Source organism: Pristiophorus japonicus, unplaced genomic scaffold (genome assembly GCF_044704955.1).
Source record: "Pristiophorus japonicus isolate sPriJap1 unplaced genomic scaffold, sPriJap1.hap1 HAP1_SCAFFOLD_659, whole genome shotgun sequence".
In the NCBI taxonomy this organism is placed as follows: Eukaryota; Metazoa; Chordata; class Chondrichthyes; family Pristiophoridae; genus Pristiophorus; species Pristiophorus japonicus.
The window spans coordinates 96,820-124,227 of record NW_027254571.1 but is presented as its reverse complement, the minus strand read 5'-3'; the positions used below and the strand labels follow the sequence as shown (position 1 = coordinate 124,227).

Genomic DNA, 27,408 nt, shown 5'->3' with positions numbered 1-27,408 from the left:
TAATGTTTGTGCATTCAAAAAGTTCTCAGAGGGTGAAGATTGGGAAGCCTTTATGGAGCGGCTCGACCAATATTTCGTAGCAAACGACCTGGTAGGCGATGATCCGGCCACGCTGGCAGATAAGCGCAGAGCTATCCTGTTGACTAGTCGTGGGCCTCGTATGGCCTCGTCAGGGACTTGCTTGCACCAGAGACAACAACGACCAAGTCGTACGAGGAGCTGAAAGTGCTAATTCGGGACCAACTCATACTGAAGGAGAGCATCCTCACAGCCAGACATCGATTTTATACACACAGCCGCCCCGAGGGCTAGGAAATAGCGAAGTACGCTGCCGACCTCAGGAGGCTGGCAGGACCATGTGAATTTGGCGCATCCCTCGCCGATGCGTTGCGAGACGTCTTCGTAATTGGCATCGGTCATGAGGCCCTTCTTCACAGGCTACTGTCTGCTGAAACCACGGTCACTCTGCAGAAGGCCTTCAGCATCAGCCAGGCGTTCATGACCTCAAGCTGCAGCTCCAAGCAGATGATGACTCACTCTCAGGACTCAAACCAGGCATGTACTATAAATAGAATGGCGCCTTTCAGAGGCAGAACTGTTGAATGTGAATCTGCCCAGGGCAGAGCGTACAGGCCCCCGAGTCCTTTAACTCAAGAGTCCGCCAAGGGGTGGAAATGCAAGTCGAGTAGCACCATGCTGGCGTTGTGGAGGTAATCACAGGGCTCATCAGTGTCGGTTCAGAGACTATGTGTGTAAAGGCTGCAGCACAAAGGGCCAACTCCAGCGAATGTGCAAAAGAGCCTCACCATGTGGAAGAGGAGTCAGCAGATAGCTGTGAATCCAGCGCGGATTACGAGGAGATGGCTTGAGAGGCAGCTCAGTCCCAGGATGAAGTGTATGGAGTATATACCTGCACCACAGATTGTCCTCCAGTGATCATGGAAGTCGAGATAAATGGCGTTCCAGTCTTCATGGAAGTGGACACGGGGGTGAGTCAGTCAGTGATGAGCCAGGAAGCCTTTGAGAGGCTATGGAATGATCAAGCTGAACGACCCAAGCTGGTCCCGGTTCAGGCAAAGCTGCACACCGACACCAAGGAACTGGTATCAGTTGTTGGTAGTGTGGATGTGCACAATTTACCATTGTGGATCGTTTCAGGTGATGGACCAACGCTACTTGGAAGAAGATGGGTGGGGAAGATTCATTGGAACTGGGAAGACTTCATCCCTCCAGCGATCGACGTCCCCCGTGCTCAGAGACAGAGCAAGCCCCCACCTTCGGTTGGACCAGGCACCGGAGAGCAGATCCACGCAGCCTCCGAGGCACAGACCACCCATCACGACTGCGTGGCGATGAACCAGCCGAGACAACCCAAATGCACCTTCCCAGTTTCAGTGGCAGGACTCCTGGGGAGGAAGATTAGATCCAAGGGCGCCTTCCCAACTTCAGTGGCAGAATCCCTGGGAAAGAAGATCACAGCAGTCGACAACAGGGAAAAGATGGCGTCCAAACCACGAAGTGCAGCGCTAATGGAGCAACGACACGTGGTTTCACGCAAGGAAGACGATTGGGGTAAAAGTAGTAAGGCCATTTTAAAGGAGGCCAGCAACCTGCCATTTTTGAATGAACTGCTTGAAATTGGTAACCAATGTAAAAGTCCAACTGTAACAAGCAAAATGTTGTTGAGCGATGTCGGGTGCAAATTGCAATCAGCCAATGTAGCGGGCGAACACCTAACGGTCGTATACAGGTTCAGCGAGTTACCCAATGCTGTAGCCTGCGTCCCCGGGAACAGAACGATGTATCATAAAGTATCCCCACAGCTGACAGAAGTAGACAAGCCGCAGAGTAAACGATTCCCAGAGAGCAGAGGCACCGGTAGCGATACCCTGCCTCAGATCGGTTTAACATTGCAGGCACCCGATGGCATGAACCGCCACGGGTCAGAAACAGTAAACTTCGCCGATGCTCGCAGTCGGCTACCGTCGCCTAGCACCCGGGTGGAAAAGGCGCAGCCCACAAACTCACTCGCCACCACGGAAATGCCCAAGAGCAAAGGGCCACCCGTAACGGCTCCTCCGAACGGGACCTGGACCAGCCAAGATCCCAAACTAGAGAGTGTTCACAACGGTGCCCTCAAGGAAAGTGAGTCAGCAGTCCCCTGCGAACTGTTAGACAAGACGAGGCAGCCCCACTGTCGCTTAGACGAAACGCTCACTCGCTCAGACCGCTTCCCCAGGGACAGCGGCAGCAACACTGTGCAAACGAAAAGGACAGGGAGGTCACAGACACATCAGCTGTCTTAGGGCCTGCCCGACACTAGGAGTAATGGTAAGAGCCCTGAGCTCCAACAACTCGAGCAAAATGAGCTCACCTCACCCACAGACCCACTAGCATGGGGCGCTGCACCACCACCAGACGACCCGGATCTCATCCGGCCATGCTGGAACTAGACTGTCCTTGTGTACCTGTACTGAGATACCTGGACTGATCGTGTAAATGTACCACACAAAAAGAAACGCAACTGTAATCCACCCAACAAATGTACCAAGATGTAAATGTAAAACCCATGTGATGAACTTGAATGTAACTTGCATGTAACGGGCCATTAGCATGATCTCTGTGTGGGGGGGGGGGGGGGGGGGGGGGGGGGAGAATGGAGTAGTCATGGACTCACAACCAGAAACCACAGGGACCTCACTGGCAACAAATCTATCTACCAACCCACCCAAGCTAAAAAGCGACCCTCCAATGGTTAACCAGGAAGAGCAAAGCCTAGGTCACCGTCAAAGTACGAGTCAATTTACATTAAAGACTTGGGGGAAAGTGGTGTCATGTATGTAGACCATGTATACTAATTGTATAGTCACATAAGGTGTGCCACCAGAGGGCACTGCGATGGGAGACCTGAGGGTCACCTGCATAGGTGTGCAGGGCCCAGTATAAAAGGCTGCCCACCATGTTTGTACCTCACTCTGGAGTTACAATAAATGGGACTAAGGTCACAACAGCTCAAGTACAATTCTAGACCTCGTGGAGTCATTCATAAGAGTCTTAAAAACATAACACACGTGACATCTCTGTCAACGATCCGGTTTATGTACTGAATGAACTATGATCAAGGTCCAAAGTGGATCGCCAGCACTGTTACAGCCAAGGAGGGTAACAGAGTGTGTATTGTTGTGCTCAAGAATGGGCAAACATGCAGGAAACACCTTGACCAGGATAAACTGCGGCACACGGATGAACTGGAAGCGAGTGAGGAAGATGCAGTCAGTGACCAACCAACCAACCATTGTTCACTCATCAGAGGACTCTGCTGACATTACTGACTCTGAACCTTCAGTCTCTGATATGGTTATGACCATTCCCATCAGATCGGTTACTCAGCCCTCAGTCTCAATGGACTCAGAACGCTCACCCAGAGCCAAAGTTGAACTGAGACGATCAACTCGTGAGAGGAAAGCCCCAGACCGTCGTAATTTGTAAAAAGACTGTTGTTAGGATTTTAAAAGGGGGATGTTGTTATGTATTAATGCTTGGGGGTCACCAGACACCAGAGGGCGCCGCGGTCAGAGGTCATCGGGCTGTACACATGTGGTACGAATGCTTGGTCACCTGTATATAAGCTGGGTCATACAAGGCACTCTTGGGCTGGAATAAAGATGGATCAGGTTGTACCCGAGTGAGTTTACAGTAACCAGACTCTTGAGTCATTACAGTCACCCCGCATCTTAGGGGAAGTGGGTGACCACCAGATGTAGTAAGTGTGCCAGGCAGGTAGTGCAGGAGTTCCCCAGTGAGTCCATCTCGCTTTCAAATCAATCTTCATTTCTGAGTATCGGTAAGGATGATGGTGCCTCTGGGGAGTGCAGCCAGAGCCAATACCAAGGCTCCACGGGTGGCTCAGCTGCACAGGGGGGAGGGACAAAGAACAAAAGGGCCCTAGTGATAGGGGATTCTATCGTTAGGGGAACAGACTGGCGTTTCTGCGGCCGGAGATGTGACTCCAGAATGCTTTGGTGCCTCCCTGGTGCATGGGTCAAGGATGTCACAGAGTGGACGCAGTGCATTCTGGGGGGGGGGGGGGGGGGGTAACCAGCTAGAGGTCATGGTCCATATCGTGACCAACGATATAGATAAAAAGAGGGATGAGTCCTACAGGCAAAAGTCAGGGGGCTAGGAAGAAAATTAAAGGGTGGGACCTCAAAGGTTGTAATCTCCGGGTTACTGCCGGTGCCACGTGCTAATGAGTACAAGAATAGAAGGATAGAGAGGATGAACACTTGAGGCATTGGGACCGCTTCTGGAGGCGATGGGACCTGTACAAACCAGACGGGTTACACCTCAACAGCGCCGGGACCAATATCCCCGCGGGGAGTTTTGCTAGTGCTGTTGGGGAGAGTTTAAACTAGCTTGGCAGGGGGATGGGAATCTGAGAACAAATTCAATAGGGAAGGAAGTAAAGCTGAAATTGGATAGCAAGAATCTAGAAAGCGAATCTGTAAGACAGAGGAAACAAGGGTTAGTAAGTAGTAAGCAAGTAGGCCTTCCTGTGCTGAATGGTATATACTTTAATGCAAGGAGTATAGCGAATAAGGCGGATGAGCTAAGAGCACGGGTAGATACTTGGGAGTATGACATTACAGCCATTACAGAAACATGGCTGAAAGAGGGACAGGTTTGGCAGATTAATATTCCTGGCTACAGGATTTTTAGACAAGACAGAGAGGGGGGTAAAAAGAGGGGAGGCGCCGCGGTACTGATTAAAGAAACTGTTACAGCGGTGAGCAGGGATAGTATGTTAGAGGGATCCTCAAATGAGGCCATATGGGTTGAACTGAAAAATAAGAAAGTGGTGATCACACTGCTGTATTATAGATCCCCAAACAGTGGGGGGGGGGGGGGGGGTAGATAGAGGAGCAAATATGTCGGCAAATTGCTGTGAAGTCCAAAAACCATAGGGTAGTAATAGTAGGGGATTTTAACTATCCAAATATTGATTGGGACAAATTTAGTGTGAAGGGTATAGAGGGTGCGGAATTCTTGAAATGCATTCAAGAGAACTTTTTTAGTCAGTATGTAGCAAGCCCAACACGAGAGGGGGTGATCTTGGATTTAGTTTTGGGGAATGAAGCTGGGCAGGTTGAAGGGGTATTAGTGGGGAGCACTTGGGTGCCAGTGACCATAATTCAGTCAGATTCAAGTTGGTTATGGATAAGGACAAGGATAGGCCTGGAATAAAAGTCCCAAATTGGGGAAAAGCTAATTTTGCTAAGTTAAGGAGTGATTTGTCCACAGTGGACTGGAAACAGCTACTTGTGGGTAAATCAGTGTCGGAACAGTGGGAGGCATTCAAGGAGGAGATCCGGAAGGCTCAGGCCAAACATGTGCCCTTAAAGAAAAAGGTTGGGAATAATAATTCTAGATCCCCCGGGATGTCTAGGGACTTACAGGGCAGGATTAAGAAAAAAAGGAACGCTTATGTCATATACCGACGGCTAAATACTGTAGAATCTTTAGAGGAATATAGAAAGTTAAGAGCCAAAATTAAAAAGGGTATTAGAAATGCTAAGAGAGAACGAAAAATTCTTGGCTAGTAAAATTAAGGAAAACCCGAAGATGTTCTATAAATACATTAAGAGTAAGAGGGTAACTAAAGAAAGGGTAGGGCCTGTTAGAGACCACGAGGGTAATCTTTGTGTGGAGGCGGAAGATGTTGGGAGGGTTCTTAACGAATACTTTGCATCTGTTTTCACAAAGGAAAGGGGCAATGCAGATACTGCTATCGAGGAGGAGTGTGATATTCTGGATGACATAAATATAGTGAGAGAGGAAGTATTAAGGGGTTTAGCAGCTTTGAAAGTAGATAAGTCCCTGTCCCGGATGAAATGCATCCCAGGCTGTTGAGCGAAGTAAAAGAGGAAATAGCAGAGGCCTTGACCATCATTTTTCCAGTCCTCTTTGGATCTGGGCATGGTGCCAGAGGATTGGAGGACTGCTAATGTAGTACCCTTGTTGAAGAAGGGAGAAAGGGATAGGCCGAGTAATTACAGGTCTGTCAGCCTAACCTCAGTGGTGGGAAAATTATTGGAAAAAGTCCTGAAAGACAGGATAAATCTATATTTGGAAAGGCAAGGATTAATTCGGGACAGTCAGCACGGATTTGTTAAGGGACGATTGTGTTTGACTAACCTGATTAAATTTTTTGAGGAGGTAACCAAGAGGGTCGATGAGGGTGCATATGATGTAGTATATATGGACTTTAGCAAAGCTTTTGATAAGGTCCCACATGGTAGACTGGTCACAAAGGTTAAAGCCCATGGGATCCAAGGCAAAGTGGCAAGTTGGATCCAAAATTGGCTTGGTGGTCGGAAGCAAAGGGTAATGGTTGATGGATGTTTCTAGTAGGGTTCCGCAGGGCTCAGTACTGGGTCCCTTGCTTTTTGTGGTATATATCAACGATTTAGATTTGAATATAGGGAGTACGATTAAGAAGTTTGCAGACGACACTAAAATTGGCTGTGTGGTTGATAATGAAGAGGAAAGTCATGGGCTGCAGGACGATATCAATCTACTGGTCAGGTGGGCAGAGCAGTGGCAAATGGAATTTAATTCAGAGAAGTGTGAGGTAATGAACTTTGGGAGGGCTAATAAGGAAAGGGTATACACATTAAGCGGTAGGCCACTTAATAGTGTAGATGAACAAAGGGACCTTGGAGTTCTTGTCCACAGATCTCTGAAAGTTGCAGGCCAGGTGGATAAGGTGGTTAAGAAGGCATAAAATATAAGAGCAGGGAGGTTATGCTTAAATTGTATAATACTTTGGTTAGGCCACAGCTGGAGTACTGCGCACTAGGGTGCTGCCTGGAATGAAGAATCTTAGTTATGAGGACAGATTGGAAAGGCTGGGTTTGTTCTCATTGGAACAGAGGAGGTTGAGAGGAGACCTCATTGAGGTGTACAAAATATTGAGAGGCCTGGACATGGTGGATCGTAAGGGCCTATTTCCATTGGTGGAGGGGTCTATTACGAGGGGGCATAGTTTTAAGGTGGTTGGTGCAGGGGATTTGAGAGGGGGCTGCTTTACGCAGAGTGTTGTGGGGATCTGGAAGAGTGGTGGATGCAGAAACCCTCACCACTTTTAAGAGATGGTTAGATGGGCACTTAAAGTGCAGTAACCTGCAGGGTTACGGACCTAGAGCTGGTAATTGGGATTAGACTGGATGACCTTTTGTGGGACGGAGCAGATATAATGGTAAGTACTGCAGGGAATAGAATACGGCCAGGGTGATCTCCTGGACTAGTGTCGATCGCCTGGATGGGTCGGAGAGGAATTTTCCCAGATTTTTTCTCCCTAAATTGGCCTGGGTTTCTATCTGGTTTTTGCCTCTCCCAGGAGATCACATGACTGCGGTTGGGGTGGAGTGTAGAATGTTTCAGTATAAGGGGTGTCACAGGTGTGAGGCGGACTGGTCGGTGCTCTTTGCCTTTCCGCCATTGTTCATAGGTTTATATGTTTATACGGAATGAAATGGGCTGCTGACTGAGGGCCGTTTGGCTCTTTGTCGGCCGGCGTGGACACGACAGATTGAAATGGCCTCCTTCTGCGACGTAAGTTTCTATGTTTCTGTGTTTCTACAGCTTTCTTCTTCATTATTAATCACACAGCCGATTTTTAATATCATCTGAAAATTCTTAATTATACCCCCTCCATTCAAGGCTAAATCATTGGTGTACACCACGAAAAGCAAGGGATCGAGTACTGAACCCCACTGGATACAGCTTTCCAGTCGCAAAAACATCCATCGACCATTGCACTTTGCTTCCTGCCCCTGTGGCAATTTTGGATCCAACTTATCACTTTGCCTTCATGACTAGTCTTCCATGTGGGACCTTATCAAAAGCCTTGCAAAAATCCATATACGCCACATCAAACACACTGCCCTCATCGACCCTCCTTGTTACTCTCTCAAAAAATTCAATCAAGTTAGTCAGACATGACCTTCCCTTAACAAATCCATGCTGACTGTCCTTGATAAATCCGTGTCTTTCTAAATGAAGATTTATCCTGTCCCTCAGAATTTTGTCCAATAATTTTCCCACCACCAAGGTTAGGCTGCAGCAAGATCTGGAAAAATATTCAGGCTTCAGCTGATCAGTGGCAAGTAACATTCGTGCCACACAAATGCCAGGCAATGACTTTCTCCAACAAGCGAGAGTCTAACCACCACTCCTTGACATTCAATGGAGCATCCGCGATGCTGAGGATGCTGTGAATAGCACGTTTAGTGAGTTGGTCACACGGCAGGTAAAGGTTACACAGCCAGATTGGGAATGGGTGACCATCAGGCAGAGCAGTCGAAGGAAGATAGTGCAGGGGTCCCCTGCGGTCATCTCCCTCCAAAACAGACACACCGTTTTGGATACTGTTGAGGGGGATGACTCATCAGGGGAGGGCAGCAGCAGCCAAGTTCATGGCACCAGGGCTGGCTCTGTTGCACAGGAGGGCAGGAAAAAGAGTGGGAGAGCGATAGTGATAGGGGATTCTACTGAAACGAGACTCCAGGATGGTGTGTTGTCTCCCTGGTGCAAGGGTCAAGGATGTCTCAGAGCGGCTGCAGCGCAGTCTGGAGGGCGAGAGTGAGCAGCCAGCTGTCGTGGTACATATAGGTACCAACAATATAGGTAAAAAACGGGATGAGGTCCTACAAGCTGAATTTAGGGAGCGAGGAGTTAAATTAAAAAGTAGGACCTCGAAGGTAGTAATCTCAGGATTTGCTACCAGTGCCACGTGCTAGTCAGAGTAGGAATTGCAAGATAGCTCAGATGAATACGTGGCTTGAGGAATAGTGCAGCAGGGAGGGATTCAAATTCCTGGGACATTGGAACCGGTTCTGGGGGAGGTGGGACCAGTACAAACTGGACGGTCTGCACCTGGGCAGGACGGGAACCAATGTCCGAGGGGGAGTGTTTGCTAGTGCTGTTGGGGAGGAGTTAAACTAATATGGCAGGGGGATGGGAACCTATGCAGGGAGACAGAGGGAAGTAAAAAGGGGGCAGAAGCAAAAGATAGGAAGGAGAAAAGCAAGAGTGGAGGGCAGAGAAATCAAGGGCAAAAATCAAAAAGATCCACATTACAACATAATTCTAAAAGGACAAAGAGTGTTAAAAAAACAAGCCGGAAGGCTCTGAGTCTCAATGCGAGGAGCATACGCAATAAGGTGGATGCACAGATAGCTGTTAACGGATATGATGTAATTGGGATTACGGAGACATGGCTCCAGGGTAACCAAGGATGGGAACTCAACATCCAGGAGTATTCAATATTCAGGAAGGACAGACAGGAAGGAAAAGGAGGTGGGGTAGTGTTAATGGTTAAAGAGGAGATGAAAGGAATAGTAAGGAGGGACATTAGCCTGGATGATGTGGAATCTATATGGGTGGAGCTGCGGAATACCAAAGGGCAGAAGACGCTAGTGGAAGTTGTGTACAGACCACCAAACAATAGTAGTGAGGTTGGGGACAGCATCAAACAGGAAATTAGGGATGTGTGCAATAAAGGTACAGCAGTTATCATGGGCGACTTTAATCTACATATTGATTGGGCTAACCAAACTGGTAGCAATACTGTGGAGGAGGATTTCCTGGAGTGTATTAGGGATGGTTTTCTAGACCAATATGTCGAGGAACCAACTAGAGAGCTGGCCATCCTAGACTGGGTCTTGTGTAATGAGAAGATTAATTCGCAATCTGGTCGTGCGAGGCCCCTTGGGGAATAGTGACCATAATATGGTAGAATTCTTCAGTAAGATGGAGAGTGACACAGTTAATTCAGAGACTAGGGTCCTGAACTTAAGGAAGGTAACTTCGACCATATGAGACGTGAATGGCTAGGATGGACTGGAGAATGATACTTAAAGGGTTAACGGTGGATAGGCAATGGCAGACATTTAAATATCACATGGATGAACTTCAACAATTTTACATCCCTGTCTGGCGTAAGAATAGAAAAGGGAAGGTGGCTCAACTGTGGCTAACAAGGGAAATTAGGGATAGTGTTAAATCCAAGGACGAGGCATATAAATTGGCCAGAAAAAGCAGCAAACCTGAGGACTGGGAGAAATTTAGAATTCAGCAGAGGAGGACTAAGGGTTTAATTAGGAGTGGGAAAATAGAGTATGAGAGTAAGCTTGCAGGGAACATAAAAACTGACTGCAAAAGCTTCTATAGATATGTGAAGAGAAAAAGATTAGTGAAGACTCATGTAGGTCCCTTGCAGTCAGAATCAGGTGAATTCATAATGGGGAACAAGGAAATGGCAGACCAATTGAACAAATACTTTGGTTCTGTCTTCATTAAGGAAGACACGAATAACCTCCCAAAAATACTAGGGGACCAAGGGTCTAGCAAGAAGGGGGAACTGAGGGAAATCCTTATTTGTCAGGAAATGGTGTTAGGGAAATTGAAGAGACTGAAGGCCGATAAATCCCCAGGGCCTGATAGTCTGCATCCCAGAGTACTTAAGGAAGTGGCCCTAGAAATAGTAGATGCATTTTCCAACATTCCATGGACTCTGGTTCAGTTGCTATGGATTGGAGGGTAGCCAATCCATAGTAATAATGTAACCCCACTTTTTAAAAAAGGAGGAAGAGAGAAAACAGGTAATTATAGACCGGTTAGTCTGAAATCGATAGTGGGGAAAATGCTGGATTCAATTATTAAAGATGTAATAGCAGCGCATTTGGAAAGCAGTGACAGGATCGGTCCAAGTCAGCATGGATTTATGAAAGGGAAATCATGCTTGACAAATCTTCTCGAGTTTTTTGAGGATGTAACCAGTAGAGTGGATAAGGGAGAACCAGTGGATGTGGTGTATTTGGACTTTCAAAAGGCTTTTGACAAGGTCCCACACAAGATATTAGTGTGCAAAATTAAGGCACATGGTATTGGGGGCAATGTAGTGATGTGGATGGAGAAATGGTTGGCAGACAGGAAGCAAAAAGTGGGAATAAACGGGTCCTTTTCAGAATGGCAGGCAGTGACTAGTAGGGTGCCACAAGGCTCAGTGCTGGGACCCCAGCTATTTACAATATACATTAATGATTTAGACGAAGGAATTGAATGTAATATCTCTAAGTTTTCAGTTGACACTAAGCTGGATGGCAGTGTGAGCTGTGAGGAGGATGCTAAGAGGCTGCAGGTTGGACAGGTTAGGTGAATGGGCAAAAGCATGGCAGATGCAATATAATGTGGATAAATGTGAGGTTATCCACTTTGGTGGCAAAAACAGGAAGGCAGATTATTATCTGAATGGTGACAGGTTAGTAAAAGAGGAGGTGCAACGAGACCTGGTTGTCATGGCTCATCAGTCATTGAAGATAGGCATGCAGGTACAGCAGGCAATAAAGAAGGCAAATGGCATGTTGGCCTTCATAGCGAGAGGATTTGAGTATAGGAGCAGGGAGGTCTTACTGCAGTTGTATGGGGCCTTGGTGAGACCACATCTTGAGTATTGTGTGCAGTTTTGGTCTCCTAATCTGAGGAAGGACGTTCTTGCTATTGAGGGAGTGCAGCGAAGGTTCACCAGACTGATTCCAGGGATGACAGGACTGACATATGAGGAAAGACTGGATCGACTAGGCTTATACTCACTGGAATTTAGAAGAATGAGAGGGGACCTCATAGAAACATATAAAATTCTGACGGGTTTAGACAGGTTAGATGCAGGAAGAATGTTCCCAATGTTGGGCAAGTCCAGAACCAGGGGTCACAGTCTAAGGAAAAGGAGTAAGCCATTTAGGACCGAGATGAGGAAAAACTTTTTCACTCAGAGAATTGTGAACCTGTAGAATTCTCTACCACAGAAAGTTGTTAAGTCCAGTTCGTTGGACATATTCAAAAGGGAGTTAGATGTGGCCCTTACGGCTGAAGGGATCAGGAGGTATGGAGAGAAAGCGGGAAAGGGGTACTGAGGTGAATGATCAGCCATGATCATATTGAATGGCGGTGCAGGCTCGACGGGCCGAATGGCCTACTCCTGCACCTATTTTCTATGTTTCTATGTTTCTAGTACCATTGCCAAATCCCCCACGATCAACATCCCAGGGGTTACCATTGACACGAAACATAACTGGACCAGCCACATAAATACTGCGTGTCAGAGGCTGGGTATTCTGCGGCCGGTGTCTCAGCTCCTGACTCCCCAAAGTCCTTCCAGATCTACACGGCACAAGTCATTAGTGTGATAGAATACTCCCCACTTGCCTGGATGAGTTGCAGCTCCAACAAAAAGCTCGACACCATCCAGGACAAAGCAGCCGCTTGATCGGCCCCCCATCCCCCACCTTCAACACTCACTCCCTCCACCACCAGCGCACCGTGGCTGCAGTGTGCACCATCTACAAGAATCCATTTCTCTTCTCAATTTTATAAGTGACCAAGGCTCGGGTGTAGGGAGCAGCATTATAAAGTTTGCAGATGATACGACACTTGGTAAAGTAGTCGGTATTGATGAGGACGGTTACAGGTTTCAGGATGACAGACAGGACGGTGAAATGGGCAGAAGTGTGGCAGATGGAGTTCAATGCGGAGCAGTGTGAAGCGATGCACTCTGGGAGGACGAATGTGGAAGAACCGTTTACTATGAATGGGATGATTCTGAAACGTGTGGATGGTGCTGATATAGACAAATCCTGCACGATGGCGGGGAAGCTGATACGATGGTCAAAAAATCATAAGTTACTTGGTTTTATGAATATAGGAATAGAATATAAAAGCAAGGAGATCGCGCTGGAACTTTATAAATCACTGGTTAGGCCTCAGCTGGAGTATTGTGGACAATTCTGGGCCCCACACTTCAGGAAAGATGTAAAGGCCTTAGAAAGGGTCAGATAAGGATGACCAGGATGTTACCAGGGATGAGCGACTTCAGTTATGAGGAGAGGTTGGGAAAGATACGCCTGCTCTCCTTGGAACTGAGAAGGTCAAGAGGTGACCAAATGTAGGTTTTCAAGATGCTGGGAGGTTTTGATCGTTTAGATAGAGAACAACTATTCAGAGGGAGTTGGACAGGTGCTGGAGGATGAGGAACTGACAGGGTTACAGGCACAAAGTACGACTGCTCTTTCAAAGAGCCAGCACAGGCACGATGGGCCGAATGGCCCCCTTCTGTGCTGTAGCTTTCTATCATTGTATACACAGCACAGCCCAAGCGCTTGTACAAATCAGACACGGCCCAGGGTGGAAGTTCCAGAGCCTCTGGTCACAAGCTTCCAATTCTCCTTCGATACAGGGGTGGTGCAGAGGACTGGCGGATTGGAAATGTTGCACCCCTGTTTAAAAAGTGGGGAGAGGAATAAACCCAGCAACTGCAGCCCAGTCAGCTTAACACCAGTAAAGGGTACCATCTTAGAGTCAATAATCCAGGACAAAATTGATTGCCAGTTGGAAAAAATTGGGCTAAGAAATGAAAGTCAGCACGGATTTGTCAAAGGCAAATTGTGTTTGACTAACCTGATCGAGTTCTTTGATGAAGTAAAAGAGGGTTGATGAGGGTAATGCTGGTGATGTTGTGTAAATGGATCTTTCAAAAGGCATTTAACAAAGTATCACATAATCAGCTTGTTAGCGAAATTGAAGCCCGTGTGATTAAAGGAGCAGTGGCAGTGTGGATACAAAAGTGGCTCAGTGACAGAAAGCAAATAGCGGTGAACGGTTGTTTTTCCGAATGGAGGGTTGTACAGTGGTATTCCCCAGGGGTCAGTATTAAGACCACTGATATTTCTGATATATATTAATGACTTGGGCTGGGTATACAGGGCACCATTTTAAAGTTTGCAGATGGCACGGAACTCAGAAATGTGGTAAAGAGCGAGGACGACAGTAACAGACCTCAGGAGGACCTCGACAGACTGATGAGATGGGCAGACACGCGGCAGATGAAATTTAAAGCAGAGAAGTGTTAAGTGATACACTTGGGTAGGAGGAAGCAGAAGAGACAATATGAACTAAATGTACAATGTTAAAGGGAGTGCAGGAAAGAGAGAGCCAGGGCTGTATGTACACAAATGTTTGAGAGTGGCAGCACAAGCTGAGAATGTTGTTAAAATACAGGCACAAAAGCAAGGAAGTTATGCTGAACCGTTATTGGTTCGGCCCTGCCTGGAGTATTGGCCCAGAAACCCCAGCCTCCCTGGGTCAGTACAGAGTGTCTATGGACCCGGGAGGCATCGCAAAAGCCGGTTTTCAGCGTACAATGCAATGCACACGCGCTGAAAACCGGCTTTTCCAATCTGTCAAGTTCCAGTTCGACAGATCCTCTGCATATCGGGAGTGAGAACATTTGCAAGGGCAAGAGTGCAGTATTTACCCACATCTTGCCCAGCAAATGTCCTCAGAACCCTTGCGCCTGATAAAAGCAGGCGTACAGCCTACTGTTACTGGCGTAAGAGTCTTAAAACACACTTAAAACATAAAAAACAAAATTCAAAATACACGTTTTATTTTTAAAAACCCTGCCCACTACGGAAAATGTATTTTAAACTATAATTAAAAAAACATTTTAAAAACTGGGAATTTTTTTTCTTAAGGTATTTATTAACTTTAATTTCAATGAATTTTAATTGTGTGAGGTGTGTTTGTTATTTTTTATTTGGTGTTTGTTTTTTTTTTCTCAATTAATAGCAATGAGCGTGTGCAGATACGGAGTTCCCATTGCGATCAATGGGAATACTGTACCTGATTGGTTGAGCAGTCACACGTGACTGCACCATCTCCATGGGAACCTGGAGGACGGGAGCGCACTTTGCCAACGGATTCCCCAACACATTCCCACGCTCCTCCGGAACCACCAGCTACTTCATGTCGGAGGCGTCCAATACACAATGGGTGTTATGTAATGAGAGAAGATTAATTAGCAATCTCGTTGTGCGAGGCCCCTTGGGGAAGAGTGACCATAATATGGGGGAATTCTACATTAGGATGGAGAATGAAACAGTTAATTCAGAGACCATGGTCCAGAACTTAAAGAAGGGTAAATTTGAAGGTATGAGGCATGAGTTGGCTAGGATAGATTGGCGAATGATACTTAAGGGGTTGACTGTGGATGGGCAATGGCAGACATTTAGAGACCGCGTGGATGAACTACAACAATTGTACATCCCTGTCTGGCGTAAAAATAAAAAAGGGAAGGTGGCTCAACCGTGGCTATCAAGGGAAATCAGGGATAGTATTAAAGCCAAGGAAGTGGCATACAAATTGACCAGAAATAGCAGCGAACCTGGGGACTGGGAGAAATTTAGAACTCAGCAGAGGAGGACAAAGGGTTTGATTAGGGCAGGGAAAATAGAGTACGAGAGGAAGCTTGCAGGGAACATTAAGATGGACTGCAAAAGTTTCTATAGATATGTAAAGAGAAAAAGTTTAATAAAGACAAACGTAGATCCCCTGCAGTCAGAATCAGGGGAAGTCATAACGGGGAACAAAGAAATGGCAGACCAATTGAACAAGTACTTTGGTTCGGTATTCACTAAGGAGGACACAAACAACCTTCCGGATATAAAAGGGGTCAGAGGGTCTATTAAGAAGGAGGAACTGAGGGAAATCTTTATTAGTCGGGAAATTGTATTGGGGAAATTGATGGGATTGAAGGCCGATAAATCCCCAGGGTCTGATGGACTGCATCCCAGAGTACTTAAGGAGGTGGCCTTGGAAATAGCGGATGCATTGACAATCATTTTCCAACATTCCATAGACTCTGGATCAGTTCCTATCAAGTGGAGGGTAGCCAATGTAACCCCACTTTTTAAAAAAGGAGGGAGAGAGAAAACAGGGAATTATAGACCGGTCAGCCTGACATCAGTAGTGGGTAAAATGATGGAATCAATTATTAAGGATGTCATAGCAGCGCATTTGGAAAGAGGTGACATGATAGGTCCAAGTCAGCATGGATTTGTGAAAGGGAAATCATGCTTGACAAATCTTCTGGAATTTTTTGAGGATGTTTCCAGTAGAGTGGACAAGGGAGAAGAACCAGTTGATGTGGTATATTTGGACTTTCAGAAGGCTTTCGACAAGGTCCCACACAAGAGATTAATGTGCAAAGTTAAAGCACATGGGATTGGGGGTAGTGTACTGACATGGATTGAGAACTGGTTGTCAGACAGGAAGCAAAGAGTAGGAGTAAATGGGTACTTTTCGGAATGGCAGGCAGTGACTAGTGGGGTACCGCAAGGTTCTGTGCTGGGGCCCCAGCTGTTTACATTGTACATTAATGATTTAGACGAGGGGATTAAATGTAGTATCTCCAAATTTGCGGATGACACTAAGTTGGGTGGCAGTGTGAGCTGCGAGGAGGATGCTATGAGGCTGCAGAGTGACTTGGATAGGTTAGGTGAGTGGGCAAATGCATGGCAGATGAAGTATAATGTGGATAAATGTGAGGTTATCCACTTTGGTGGTAAAAACAGAGAGACAGACTATTATCTGAATGGTGACAGATTAGGAAAAGGGGAGGTGCAACGAGACCTGGGTGTCATGGTACATCAGTCATTGAAGGTTGGCATGCAGGTGCAGCAGGCGGTTAAGAAAGAAAATGGCATGTTGGCCTTCATAGCGAGGGGATTTGAGTACAGGGGCAGGGAGGTGTTGCTACAGTTGTACAGGGCCTTGGTGAGGCCACACCTGGAGTATTGTGTACAATTTTGGTCTCCTAACTTGAGGAAGGACATTCTTGCTATTGAGGGAGTGCAGCGAAGGTTCACCAGACTGATTCCCGGGATGGCGGGACTGACATATCAAGAAAGATTGGATCAACTGGGCTTGTATTCACTGGAGTTCAGAAGAATGAGAGGGGATCTCATAGAAACGTTTAAAATTCTGACGGGTTTAGACAGGTTAAATGCAGGAAGAATGTTCCCAATGTTGGGGAAGTCCAGAACCAGGGGTCACAGTCTAAGGATAAGGGGTAAGCCATTTAGGACTGAGATGAGGAGAAACTTCTTCACCCAGAGAGTGGTGAACCTGTGGAATTCTCTACCACAGAAAATTGTTGAGGCCAATTCACTAAATATATTCAAAAAGGAGCTAGATATAGTCCTTACTACTAGGGGGATCAAGGGGTATGGCGAGAAAGCAGGAATGGGGTCCTGAAGTTGCATGTTCAGTCATGAACTCATTGAATGGCGGTGCAGGCTCGAAGGGCCGAATGGCCTACTCCTGCACCTATTTTCTATGTTTCCATGTTTCATCCGAATGAAGCCTCCAGCCGGAATTTCAGGGCCATTGTGTTTGATTCTGGGCATTGCACTTTGGGAAAGGTATCAAGGCCTTGGAGAGGGTGCAGAAGAGATTTATATAATGGTGGAGAGATGAGGGACTTCAGTTATGGAGGGACTGGAGAAGCTGGGATTGCTCTCCTTGGAGCAGAGAAGGTTAAAGCAGATTTGATTGAGGTGTTTTTTGACAGAGTAAATAAGGAGAACCAGTTTCCAGAGGCAGGTGGGTTCGATAGCAGAGGTGATTGGTAAAAGAACCTGAATGAAATGAGAAAACATTTTTTTACGCAGCGAGTTGCTGTGATCGGGAACGCGCTGCCTGAAAGGGCGGTGGGAGCAGATTCAACAGTAACTTTCAAACGGGAATGGGGTAAATACTTGAAGGGTAAATATTGCAGGGCTATGGGGCAAGAGCGAGAGAATGGGTCTAATTGGAGCGCTCTTTGAAAGAGCTGGCACAGGAACGATGGGCCGAATGGCCTCCTTCTGTACAGTATTATTCTCTGATTCTATTAAACACAGCACAGTAAATATATTATACTCAGCCTATTCCATGCTGTAGTCTATATGATGCACTGTCCATTCAATGCAGTACAATATCTTATACATAGCCCAATACATATATGATGCACGGTCCAGTCCGTGCAATATTTTAGATTATACACAGACTGGTTACATATGTTATACACTATCTGGTCTGTGCAGTAGATTATATTATGCACAGACTAGTATATATAGTCTACTCTGGAATGGATCTGGAATAAAATGCTAGTATCAGCAATAGTGACCATAAAACTATCGGATTGTCGTAAAAACCCATCTGGTTCACTAGTGTCCTTTGGGAAGGAAATCTGCCGCCCTTACCCGGTCTGGCCTGTAAGCCAGACCCACAACAATGTGGTTGACTCTTAACTGCCCTCTGAAATGGCCCAGCGAGCCACTCAGTTGTATCAAACCGCTGTGAACAAGTATAATAAAAATAAAAGCAGACGGACCACCCAGTGTCGACCTTGGCAACGGCTACGGACACAATAACGGCACACCCAGCCCAGTCGACCCGGCAAAGTCCTCCTCACCAACATCTGGGGACTTGTGCCAAAATGGGGAGAGCTTTCCCACAAACTGGTCAAGCAACAGCCTGACAGTCATACTCACAGAATCACAGCTTTCAGCCAATGTCCCAGACTCCTCCATCACCATCCCTGGGTATGTCCTGTCCCACCGGTAGGACAGACCCACCCGAGGTGGTGGCACAGTGGGATACAGTCGGGAGGGAGTGGCCCTGGGTGTCCTCCTGCTGATTACCACCTACCGCCCTCCTTCAGCTGATGAATCAATACTCCTCCGTGTTGAACATCACTTGGTGGCAACACCGAAAGTAGCAAGGGCCCAGAATTTACTCTGGGTGGGGGACTGCAATGTCCATCACCATGCGTGGCTTGGTAACATCACTACTGACCGAGCTGGCCCAGGCCTAAAGGAAATAGCTGCCAGACTGGGCCCGCGACAGATGGAGAGAGAGCCAACATGAGAGAAACATCTACTTGACCTTGTCCTCACCAATCTACCTATTGCAAATCCATCTGTCCATGACAGTATTGGTCGCAGTGACCACCGCACAGTCCTTGTGGAGACAAAGTCCCATCTTCACACTGAGGACATCCTCCATCGTGTTGTGTGGCATTACCACCGTGCTAAATGGGATAGATTCAGAACAGAACTAGCAGCTCAAAACTAGGCATCCCTGAAACATTGTGGGCCATCAGCAGCAGCAGCATTGTATTCCACCACAATCTGTAACCTCATGGCCCGGCATATCCCTCACTCTTACCATTACCATCAAAGACAGGCAACAAACGCTGATTCAATGAGGAATGAGGGGTGTAGAAGAGCATGCCAGGAGCAGCACCAGGTGTATCTAAAAATGAGGTGCCAACCTGGGGAAGCTGTAACACAGGACTACATGGATGTTAAACAGCAGAAACAGTTGCTATAGACAGAGCTAAGCGATCCACATTGAGGTAGTGCCACACAATAAGATGGAGAGTGACTGCCCTTGACATCAAGGCAACATTTGACCGAGTGTGGCACCATGGAGCCCGTGTAAAATTGAAGTCAATGGGAATCCGAGAAAACTCTCCAATGGCTGGAGTTGTACCCAGAACAAAGGAAGATGGTTGTGGTGGTTGGAGGTCAATCATCACAGCCCCAGGACATCGCTGCAGGGGTTCCTCAGGGCAGTGTCCTGGGCCCAACCATCTTCAGCTGCTCCATCAATGACCTTCCCTCCATCATGAGGTCAGAAGTGGGGATGTTCGCTGAGGATTGCACAGTGTTCTGTTCCATTTGAAACTCCTCAGATAATGGAGCAGTCCACCACCGGCGCACCGTGGCTGCAGTGTGTACCTTCTACAAGATGCACTGCAGCAACTCACCAAGGCTTCTTCGGCAGCACCTCCCAAACCCGCGACCTCTACCACCGAGAAGGACAAGTGCAACAGGCGCATGGGAACAGCACCACCTCCACGTTCCCCTCCCAGTCACACACCATCCCGACTTGGAAATATATCGGCCGTTCCTTCATCGTCGCTGGGTCAAAATCCTGGAACTCCCTCCCTAACAGCACTGTGGGAGCACCTTCACCACACGGACTGCAGTGGTTCAAGAAGGCGGCTCACCACCACCTTCTCAAGGGGCAATTAGGGATGGGCAATAAATGCTGGTCTTGCCAGTAATGCCCACATCCAGTTACTGAATAAAAAGAAAGTCCATGCAGTAATATATATCACACACAATCTAGTTCATGCTCAATATATAATATATTGTGGTGGTTGGAGGTCAATTATCCCAGCCCCAGGATATCGCTGCAGGAGTTCCTCAGGGCAGTGTCCTAGGCCCAACCATCATCAGCTAGTTTATCATAGAATCATCAAAGTTTACAGCACGAAAGGAGGCCATTTCAGCCCACATTCCAGAACAAATGAAAAAACGCAGCCCAGTACATATATTATACATAATTCAGTGTGTGCTGTAGTATATACTATATCCATTTCATCAGAACATACTGAGGGAGTGCCGCACTGTCGGAGGGGCAGTACTGAGAGAACCGCTGCATTGTCAGAGGGGCAGTACTGAGGGAGTGCCGCACTGTCGGAGGGGCAGTACTGAGGGAGTGCCGCACTGTCGGAGGGGCAGTACTGAGGGAGTGCCGCACTGTCGGAGGGGCAGTACTGAGGGAGTGCTGCACTGTCGGAGGGGCAGTACTGAGGGAGTGCCGCACTGTCGGAGGGGCAGTACTGAGGGAGTGCCGCACTGTCGGAGGGGCAGTACTGAGGGAGTGCCGCACTGTCGGAGGGGCAGTACTGAGGGAGTGCCGCACTGTTGGATGAGACATTAATCTGTTCTCTCAAATGGATCTAAAAAATTCCATGGTACTATTTTGAAAAAGAGCAGGGAGCTCCCCCTGTTATCTCGCCAAATGTTTATCCCTCTACTCGCACCATCAAAAGCAGAGGAACTCTGCATCCATCTCATGCCCGGTGCTGGGATCTTGCTGTGTGCAAGTTAACGGCCACATTTTCCGAGGGAACAATAATGACTACAGTTCACTCATTATGAAGCAGCTTGGAATGTCCTGAGGATGTGAAAGGCGCTATCTAAATGTTTTGTTAGTTATTACTCAGTCCATACTCAGTGCCGGTCGTGACACTCTTGCCTCTGAGTCAGAAGGTTGTGGGTTCAAGTCCCTCTCCCAGAACTTGAGCACATAAATCTCGTGCAGTGCTGTGGGAGTGCTGCACTGTCGGAGGTGCTGTCTTTCAGATGAGAATTTAAACCAAGTCTGCTCAGATCCCAGGGCACTATTTTGAAGAAGAGCAGGGGAGTTATCCCCGGTGTCCTGGCCAATATTTATCCCTCCATCAACATAACAAAAAAAACAGATTATCTGGTCATTATCACATTGCTGTTTGTGGGAGCTTGCTGTGCGCAAATTGGCTGCCATGTGTTCCACATTACAATAGTGACTACACTCCAAAAGTACTTCATTGGTTGTAAATGAGACATCTGGTGCTATATAAATGCAAGTCTTTCTTCTTTTTCTTTTCAATGGTTACCTATATATTATACACTCCAGTGCATGTTACAGGATGTAATATACACAGTCCAGTCAATGACAGCGTGTATATCAGACCCAGTCTATATCATACCGTGTGTTACACACAGCCCAGCATGTATTCGACTGTTTCAATATATCAGACCCAGTTCAGCACACTATATTACAGGATATATAAAGTACATGCTAATAGCATGCATTACATAGGGTGCATTATGTGCTATTATAAAATTCCATTGCTAGATACTACATAGCCCAGATCAGCCCCTCTCACACATCAGGAACCAGTCAAGGACCTGCAAAAGCCAGCCCTTCACAACCCAAATCTTCAGCAAAACTCTGCAAAATTACAGAGTTACGCAAGTTCATAAATAGCTCAAACTAATGAGAAACCATGAGGCGGAAAAGTGAGTCTACCGGCTACCCCCTCGATAACCCCGGACCCCCCAATAACCCGGACCCCCGATAACCCGGACCCCCCATAACCCGGACCCCCGATAACCCGGACCCCCGATAACCCGGACCCCCCAATAACCCGGACCCCGATAACCCTGACCCCGATAACCCGGACCCCCCAATAACCCGGACCCCCCAATAACCCGGACCCCGATAACCCGGACCCCCGATAACCCAGACCCTGATAACCCGGACCCCCAAATAACCCAGACCCCGATAATCCGGACCCGATAACCCGGACCCCCGATAACCCGGATCCCCCAATAACCCGGACCCCGATAACCTGGACCCCCGATAACCCGGACCCCAATAACCCGGACCCCCGATAACCCAGACCCCGATAACCCGGACCCCCGATAACACGGACCCCAATAACCCGGACCCCCGATAACCCAGACCCCGATAACACGGACCCCCGATAACCCGGACCCCAATAACCCGGACCCCGATAACCCGGACCCCCGATAACCCGGACCCCGATAACCCAGACCCCGATAACCCGGACCCCCGATAACCCGGACCCCCGATAACCCGGACCCCCGATAGCCTGGACCCCTGATAACCCAGATCTCCAATAGCCTGGACCCCCGGACCCCCGATAACCCGGACCCCGATAACCCGGACCCCCGATAACCCAGACCCCGATAACCCGGACCCCCGATAACCCGGACCCCAATAACCCGGACCCCCGATAACCCAGACCCCGATAACACGGACCCCCGATAACCCGGACCCCAATAACCCGGACCCCGATAACCCGGACCCCCGATAACCCGGACCCCGATAACCCAGACCCCGATAACCCGGACCCCCGATAACCCGGACCCCCGATAACCTGGACCCCCGATAGCCTGGACCCCTGATAACCCAGATCTCCAATAGCCTGGACCCCCGATAACCCGGACCCCGATAACCCGGACCCCTGATAACCCGGACCCCCCCGATAACTTGGACCCCCCCCCTCAATAACCTCCATTAACCTCCCGACAACCCCCTCCCCCACGCCCCGATAACCCCCTCCCCGACAACCCCCTCCTCCACGCCCCGATAAACCCCCCACCCCCGATGACCCAGATTACCCGGCCTCTCTAATATTTCCCTTGTTGCAAGGAACGGTTTGCAGGGGGATGAAAGCCTTAAAGATCCAGCAAAAACAAACTGCCGAATGCAGTGGAGAAACGGGGGAGTAACTGAGTGAGCCGGTGTCCCTGTGACACACAGCCGCTCGTGCTCAGCCGCATTCCCATCGCTCCCTTACCTTCTCGATCTTAGCCAGCCATTCCCGGTTCAACACCAGCTCTGCCATGAACGCCTGGTGCTTCAGCCATTTTTTGTGCAGCTTCTGAGCATCATCGTGTGACGTGGTACAGACTGTCAACATCTTCTCATTAATCCAGTCACCCAGCTGCAAGCGAAAGGAGAGACAGTGAGATGGCTGGGATCCCCCCCAGACATCCTGCCTGGAGAGTGATGTGAGTGCTGCAGTCCCGCTATCCCATCTCCTTGCCTGACCTCAGCATTCAGTAACCGAGAAATGCTGCAGTGAGCAGCCAGCCTGCACACACACACACACACGTCACCAGGAACTGCACCCTGCACCAGCCGGAGCCCGGGCCCAGCGCCCCACATCACACAGCCCCCAGCGCCCCAAACCCCGGCAAACACATTTAATAGGAAAGGGTTCTCAGAACAAAGGATTGTCAGAGCAGCAACAAGCCTCACACTGCAACACTGCCGGAGTGCAGGGGAGGGGCCGGGAGGTAATGCCAGTTAATTGTTAACGTTCCACAACAGGTACTGACACACTCCACACTGCAGCTCCGTTACAACACCTGGGCAGTCAGCGTGGCACCCAGCCCAGCACCCAGCCCGGCAACCTGCCCGGCAACCTGCCCGGCAACTAGTGAACACATTCCGGCACCCAGCCCGGCAACCTGCCCGGCAACCTGCCCGGCAACTAGTGAACACATTCCAGCACCCAGCCCGGCACCCAGCCCGGCACCCAGCCCGGCACCCAGCCCGGCACCCAGCCCGGCACCCAGCCCGGCAACTAGTGAACACATTCCGGCACCCAGCCCGGCACCCAGCCCGGCACCCAGCCCAGCACCCAGCCCGGCAACTAGTGAACACATTCCAGCACCCAGCCCGGCACCCAGCCCGGCAACCTGTCCGGCAACCTGCCCGGCAACTAGTGAACACATTCCGGCACCCAGCCCGGCTCCCAGCCCGGCACCCAGCCCAGCACCCAGCCCGGCAACTAGTGAACACATTCCAGCACCCAGCCCGGCACCCAGCCCGGCAACCTGCCCGGCAACCTGCCCGGCAACTAGTGAACACATTCCAGCACCCAGCCCAGCACCCAGCCCGGCAACCTGTCCGGCAACCTGCCCGGCAACTAGTGAACACATTCCGGCACCCAGCCCGGCGCCCAGCCCGGCAACCTGCCCGGCACCCAGCCCGGCAACCTGCCCGGCAACTAGTGAACACATTCCGGCACCCAGCCCGGCACCCAGACCGGCAACCTGCCCGGCAACTAGTGAACACATTCCGGCAACCAGCCCGGCACCCAGCCCGGCAACCTGCCCGACAACTAGTGAACACATCCCGGCACCCAGCCCGGCAACCTGCCCGGCAACTAGTGAACACATTCCGGCACCCAGCCCGGCACCCAGCCCGGCAACCTGCCCGGCAACTAGTGAACACATTCCGGCACCCAGCCCGGCAACCTGCCCGGCAACCTGCCCGGTAACCAGCCCGGCACCCAGCCCGGCAACCTGCCCGGCAACTAGTGAACACATTCCGGCACCCTGCCCGGCAACTAGTGAACACATTCCAGCACCCAGCCCGGCAACCAGTCCGGCAACCTGCCCGGCAACTAGTGAACACATTCCGGCACCCAGCCCGGCAACCAGCCCGGCAACTAGTGAACACATTCCGGCACCCAGCCTGGCAACCAGCCCGGCAACCTGCCCAGCAACCAGCCCGGCAACCTGCCCGGCAACTAGTGAACACATTCCGGCACCCAGCCCGGCAACCAGCCCGGCAACCAGCCCGGCAACTAGTGAACACATTCCGGCACCCAGACCGGCAACCAGCCCGGCAACTCGTGAACACATTCCGGCACCCAGCCCGGCAACTAGTGAACACATCCCGGCACCCAGCCCGGCAACCAGCCCGGCAACTAGTGAACACATCCCGGCAACCAGCCCGGCAACCAGCCCGGCAACTAGTGAACACATCCCGGCACCCAGCCCGGCAACTAGTGAACACATCCCGGCAACCAGCCCGGCAACTAGTGAACACATCCCGGCAACCAGCCCGGCAACTAGTGAACACATTCCGGCAACCAGCCCGGCAACTAGTGAACACATTCCGGCACCCAGCCCGGCACCCAGCCCGGCAACCTGCCCGGCAACTAGTGAACACATTCCGGCACCCAGCCCGGCAACCTGCCCGGCAACCTGCCCGGCAACTAGTGAACACATTCCAGCACCCAGCCCGGCAACCAGTCCGGCAACCTGCCCGGCAACTAGTGAACACATTCCGGCACCCAGCCCGGCAACCAGCCCGGCAACTAGTGAACACATTCCGGCACCCAGCCTGGCAACCAGCCCGGCAACCTGCCCGGCAACCAGCCCGGCAACCTGCCCGGCAACTAGTGAACACATTCCGGCACCCAGCCCGGCAACCAGCCCGGCAACCAGCCCGGCAACTAGTGAACACATTCCGGCACCCAGACCGGCAACCAGCCCGGCAACTCGTGAACACATTCCGGCACCCAGCCCGGCAACTAGTGAACACATCCCGGCACCCAGCCCGGCAACCAGCCCGGCAACTAGTGAACACATCCCGGCAACCAGCCCGGCAACCAGCCCGGCAACTAGTGAACACATCCCGGCACCCAGCCCGGCAACTAGTGAACACATCCCGGCAACCAGCCCGGCAACTAGTGAACACATCCCGGCAACCAGCCCGGCAACTAGTGAACACATTCCGGCAACCAGCCCGGCAACCAACCCAGCAACTAGTGAACACATTCCGGCACCCAGCCCGGCACCCAGCCCGGCACCCAGCCCGGCAACTAGTGAACACATCCCGGCAACCAGCCCGGCAACTAGTGAACACATCCCGGCAACCAGCCCGGCAACTAGTGAACACATCCCGGCAACCAGCCCGGCAACTAGTGAACACATCTCAGCATCCAGCCCGGTACCCAGCCCGGCAACCAGCCCGGCAACCAGTCTGGCAAACAGCCCGGCAACTAGTGAACACATTCCGGCACCCAGCCCGACAACCAGCCCGGCAACTAGTGAACACATTGCGGCACCCAGCCCGGCAATCAGCCCGGCACTCAGTCCGACAACCAACCCGGCAACCAGTGAACACATCCCGGCAACCAGCCCAACAACCAACCCAGCAACCAGCCCGGCACCCAGCCCGGCAACTAGTGAACACAACCCGGCAACCAGCCCGGCAACCAGTGAACACATCCCAGCAACCAGCCCGGCAACCAGAACAGCAACCGCAGATGACACGCTGGCAACTGCTGACTATATCATAGCAACCATCCCAGCAACCGCTGAATATATCATAGCAACCATCCCAGCAACTGCTGAATATATCACAGCTACCATCCCGGCAACCGCTGAATATATCACAGCAACCATCCCAGCAACCGCTGAATATATCATAGCAACCATCCCAGCAACTGCTGAAGGCATCCCGGCAACCATCAGCAATCTAACCAACAGACAGCAAGAAAACAAGCAAAACTCTCCTGTCAATGTCACATGTCGGAGGTAGAGTGAAACAGGCAGAAGGCAGAATGATCAGCATTCACAGCAGCAATATATAGAAAAGCAGATACCCGGGAGTGAGTTACAGGCTGGGACCTAATCGAGGAGTTCGGGGGGTTTATATATAGAATAACAGATACCCGGGAGTGAGTTGCAGGCTGGGACCTAATCGAGCGGTTCGGGGGCTTTATATATAGAATAACAGATACCCGGGAGTGAGTTGCAGGCTGGGACCTAATCGAGGAGTACGGGGGGTTTATATATAGAATAACAGATACCCGGGAGTGAGTTACAGGCTGGAATCGAATCGAGGGGTTCTGGGGTTTGTATATAGAATAACAGATTCCCGGAGGTGAGTTACAGGCTGGAATCTAATCGAGGGGTTCGGTGGGTTTATATATAGAATAACAGATACCCGGGAGTGAGTTACAGGCTGGGACCTAATCGAGGGGTTCGGGAGGTTTATATATAGAATAACAGATACCCGGAGGTGAGTTACAGGCTGGAATCTAATCGAGGGGTTCGGGGGGTTTATATATAGAATAACAGATACCCGGGGGTGAGTTACAGGCTGGAATCTAATCGAGGGGTTCGGTGGGTTTATATATAGAATAACAGACACCCCGGGGGTGAGTTACAGGCTGGAATCTAATCGAGGGGTTCGGGGGGTTTATATATAAAATAACAGATACCCGGAAGTGAGTTACAGGCTGGAATCTAATCGAGGGGTTCGGTGGGTTTATATATAGAATAACAGATACCCCGG

The 27,408-nt window shown here is 49.8% G+C and overlaps 1 protein-coding gene across 1 annotated transcript in view; it reads right to left on the bottom strand.

Moving 5' to 3' along the window:
- The window catches only part of LOC139255888 (spectrin beta chain, non-erythrocytic 1-like), a gene marked incomplete at both ends in the record, with an annotated part of 232,208 nt that overhangs the window by 108,031 nt on the left and 96,769 nt on the right, over positions 1–27,408 (bottom strand). Inside the window, one exon of the mRNA XM_070874048.1 lies at positions 23,105–23,251. Coding sequence (XP_070730149.1) covers positions 23,105–23,251 — 147 coding nt within the window. The remainder of the gene's footprint in view (positions 1–23,104; positions 23,252–27,408) is intronic.